Genomic DNA, 4,395 nt, shown 5'->3' on the forward strand with positions numbered 1-4,395 from the left:
GAGGAGGAGGAGGAGGAGGAGAAAAGAAAGCTTAGGAAAAGTTGTGGTCTTCATTCATGAATCTCGTTTTTCTCTGAGTGAGGACAGTGACAGATGCATCACAGCCAGAGGGCCCTAATTTCTGTGGCGCTGTCCACACTTCAGTCTGGACTTTGTCCCGGGACAGGCCGTGTGGATGCTGCTCTGTGTGCCTCTTCAGAACAGCACTGCCCAAGAGCCCCTGCCATGGGTTCTGGAAACAGCTCCATCACTTGCCGGAGTTGTCACTCCCAGCCAGGACTGACGTGACCTTGCTGGGGGTACCTTAACAAGCATGGAGGCAGGCATGAATGTCACCACATTAAATATTTAAGGAACACTGTCTTCTTTAAATTCCACAGTGACCCTGAGGCATAACCCTTGATTCTCCTCGTTTCAGGTCAGAAAACTGAGTCCCACGTGAAATTACAGGTCAGCTGCCCGAAACGACTCACGGATGGAGGAGCTGCAACCTGACCGGCCCTGAATTCTGTCTCTGTTGTGGGAGCTGCAAGCCACTGCGCCGTAAACCCTCCCAGGACAATAAGTTCACCACAGCACCACCTCAGTTGGTAACTTCAATTAGCTATGCTCCACAGTCTGGACTTTATCAGAAAGGCTTTGTTGTTTTCCTCTGCTTTTACAAAGCTTCAGAATTCTGGCAGGGACAGTTTACAAGTAAAGGTTCGGACAGTTCTTAGGCCATTAGCTTGAGCAAGGAAGGCTCTGCGAGTCGTGGACAGGACAAAACAGGCACCGCCAGGTCCGGGTGGCTTCGAACGCATCCGGACAGACCTGACTGCATGCGTGACCAATGTGAGCAGAAGGTGCTTTGGTGGGTAAATAAAAAAAGCCCTGCAGCAATGCACCGTGAGACGTGTTAGGCTGAAATGGACGCAGGGCTTAGAAGACACAGTTAGCACGGTTTCATCTTTCATGAAATCCCAGGCTTTTATGTCTCCATGTCAAGAATACAGAATGTAGCACGACAAACCCCTCTCACAGTCAAACGCCACGCAGGGTGGAGGCTCTCTAAGAGAAGCTAGCTTGTGTCCTTGGAGAACATGCAGTGAGCACCTGAGCTGTGCAGGCAGGCCCCTCGGCGGTGAGTGCTGTCACTGCCCTAAGAGGGTCACTCATCTGCCCAGAAACGACTGGCCTTGCTGTGGCTTGACATAGGAGCTGGTGCCACACGTGAAGGAAGCACACAGCTAGGGCTCCTTTTAGTGATCCACAGTTAGGTCAAGCAAAACAAAACAAAATGATCTCTTCAAATTACACCGATCTTCAGTCCCTTAGAATAAAGTCAAAACAACTAAAACAAAGCAGGCACATTTCAGCTCTAGAAGCAGATCGATTCAAGAAAAAGGTATTCCACACGGGGAAGGGCCATCTGATGAGAAGAGCTGGGGCATTCGCCACATTGGTTCTGGATGGTGTGCTTGCAGGGTTTGTTTCATTTTGTGTGGCTTTGATTTTGGACTTTTGACACAATCCTCCCCTTTTAGAGTTCCAGGACAGAGCAGGCCTGAATCTCATGCCTGCGCTATTTTCAGGGGACCGACACACAATCTAAAACAAGCAGTAAACATTAGCAAACAGATGTAGAGAAATGGGCTGCGCATCAGTCCATAGCCGGGAGCCAGTTAAGAACCCAGCGCCTTGAAAATCTAAAGGACCGCGTGCACCTGGCAGGAAATTTCGAAGTTCTTTTTTTAAAAAAATTAAATTGTTTTTGTTTATTTGTTCTTAACAGCTGGTAGAAAAGTACTGGACAAGACATTCTGCTGTCCTTTAAAAGTAACATCTTGAATTTATGGAGTTGGTTTGTAACCATTAGTAGAAAGTTCTTTTGAAAGTGACATCTTGAATTTAAGGAGTTTTTGCTTGTTTGAACTAAAGATATCAATCTGCTTTTTTCTCATTTTGGTTTATTATTGTTTTAAATTACAGTTAAACACTTCCAAAATAAAAGTTACCATCTTAACCTGGTCAAGTGTCCAATTCAGTAAGGTTAAGTGTATTCACACTGTGCAGTGAATTCTCCAAAGTTTTTATCCTGTGAAGCGTAAAGGCTATTTACACTTTATTCTGGGCTATAACAGTCATTGTACTAAGGGCAACTTTGTATCAGTGGACAGAAACTGTAATAAAAACATTCACAATCAGACAATTGATTTAATCCTTCACTTATTTTTTTTATCCCCAGACTACAGTAATATTTCTCTGGGTCATTTCAATATGTCAACTTCTATTCTTCCAACTATTGATAATCAGCTATAATATTGTACCACATTTCAGAAATAAATTTAGGGCAGATAGTCATGGCTTTGTTCAGAACTACATTTCTTACTGGTCTTGATCCTATAGCAAAAATCAAAGGACAACGCTGCACTCTGTCCTGTTAAGCAAATGAGCAGGACGTGTGGCAGACCTTCACAGGAACTTTTACTTCCCACCTGGGTGCTGAGTGAGCCCGTTTAGTTACGAGTTACACAATGCTCCTAATATCCACAGGGGCTGCACACCAAAGGCACTGCTTAAGAATGACAAACTGTGAAAATGGCCCAGGTACCTTTGTGAATCTAAGTGATGACTCCTGAGTCAGCACAGAGTGGAGAGTACTGAGGCAGGGACCCAGGTGCTGTCCTCTAAGTCTGGACCATGGCTGCACCTCCAGGGGACACCAAGGGACATGCCGCCTCACCAAGGACCACGCAGTAGTTACGAGCCAGATCGGCACCTGCTTCATGCACTCCTCTATCGACTACAGTGCTCAGATTTATAGTTTCGACTCTAATTTTAGCTACAGATTTGACACTAAAATAGCACCTGCCATTTCTTCTCACTTGGCAATGGACAAGTTCTGAATGATGTTTTGATTTTTTATTGCACATTTTGAGTTACTAACTACAAGTCACATAATTGCACATGAGGTTGTATCATCCTACTTAGCAACAATAAACTATCACCTTCTGAGAACTGACTTATTTGAGATAGGGCCTCACTCGATAGTTTAGGCTGGCCTTGAACTCACTAGGTAGCCCAGGACAGCCATGAGCTTGCGGTGACCCCCCTGCTTCAGCCTCGCAGCACCCGACCTGAGAACCAACTTTCTGATCAGCAGGTAAATGTTCTGCACGGGCACAGCAGGGCAGTTACTGTGTCTTCCTCCAGGACTCACTTTAAAACACGTCTAATCTGTTCATGCAGCAGATCTCTCCCAGACGTTCTCACTTTCATCCTGCATCTCTCACTGCACATCTGGCATCTGATAAAACTGGAAGCTGCATGGCTGGTGCGTGTCGTGGTACGGGCGCTCTGACGTAAGACCACAGGCATGTTTTTTTTGTAAAATATTGCTCAAGTTTTCAAAGTTCAGATTCATTGATATTATATAGTGGCTTACTTAAAACAACACTGTAAGAATTTAGGAATTAGGAGCAAAGCCACGTTCAGCAGCAACAGCCTACAAGACATTTGACTGCCTTCCAGGCTAACTCTTACTTGGAAAAAATAATGCCATTGTGCTTATGCCAATATTTAAGATGTAATTTCAGTCATGATTTATGGTGGAATTTTCTTTTATTTGCTGCCTGGTCATTAGAATCAAAGTTTATTTTCTTTTAATGTTGCTTTGATTCTTAATTAGTAAAAATTTAATTTTCCTTAATTCAGTATACATATGAAATGAAGAAAGATAAAAAGTAGCTGGCATATAAATTTATATCGAATCTAATTGCATGTGTGTTTACAAAGACTTGGAAAAATACATTCAAGCAACAGTTCTGTGCTCCAGTACTCTTCTAAAACAAAAATATGCTGCACACACACACACACACACACACGCACACACACACACCATATTATTGCAAGATCTAGATGACCAGCAACAGATGAATGGATGTAGCAAACGTTACAGTTAGGAATAAATCCCAGGCATTGGTAGGACAGCGGGTGGAACTTGGTGGCCAGTGTGCGTCTTCGCTCCACCGTGATGTTGGCTGAAGTAGGTCGGGCACAGAAGGTCAGGTCGAGAGCGGTTTCTCTTCTAGGAGGAACCCACAGTACAAGGAGAGTTCAAAGAGCAGATGCAGCAGGAAACTGGAGACGGCTGTCTCAGAGATGGGAGGGCAACGAGACGTGGGAGAGAAACAGGGAGGGAAGAGACTCAGAGTCCTCAAAAGGTGATACAGATGTGGATGTAGATGCAGATATCTGAAGATCGAATATGCATCTTGCAGACGTGCGTGTCAAATGAACACAAAACAGCACCGCACGGCCCGCCTCCGCCTGCCAGCTGTGCGCCCAGCGCGTACTGCCGCCGCCGCCACGGGACGGGCCGCTGAGAAGGCAGCCGCAGCTGCAGGAGGCCCG

At 45.2% G+C, this 4,395-nt stretch overlaps 1 protein-coding gene across 2 annotated transcripts in view; it reads right to left on the reverse strand.

Annotated features, from left to right (window-relative positions):
- Window positions 1-4,395, reverse strand: part of Sema3d (semaphorin 3D) — a 170,119-nt gene that overhangs the window by 67,606 nt on the left and 98,118 nt on the right. The window contains exon 1 of one of the 2 annotated variants that reach the window (XM_023724306.1): window positions 2,594-3,101. The exons of the other annotated variant lie outside the window; for it this stretch is intronic. Within the exon in view, the coding sequence (XP_023580074.1) occupies window positions 2,594-2,770 (177 nt within the window). The 5' untranslated portion in view covers window positions 2,771-3,101. Of the gene's footprint in view, window positions 1-2,593; window positions 3,102-4,395 lie in introns of those variants that run through there. 2 annotated transcript variants of the gene reach the window in all.

This window comes from Octodon degus, unplaced genomic scaffold, assembly GCF_000260255.1.
Source record: "Octodon degus isolate 3935 unplaced genomic scaffold, OctDeg1.0 scaffold00108, whole genome shotgun sequence".
Taxonomy (NCBI): domain Eukaryota; kingdom Metazoa; phylum Chordata; class Mammalia; order Rodentia; family Octodontidae; genus Octodon; species Octodon degus.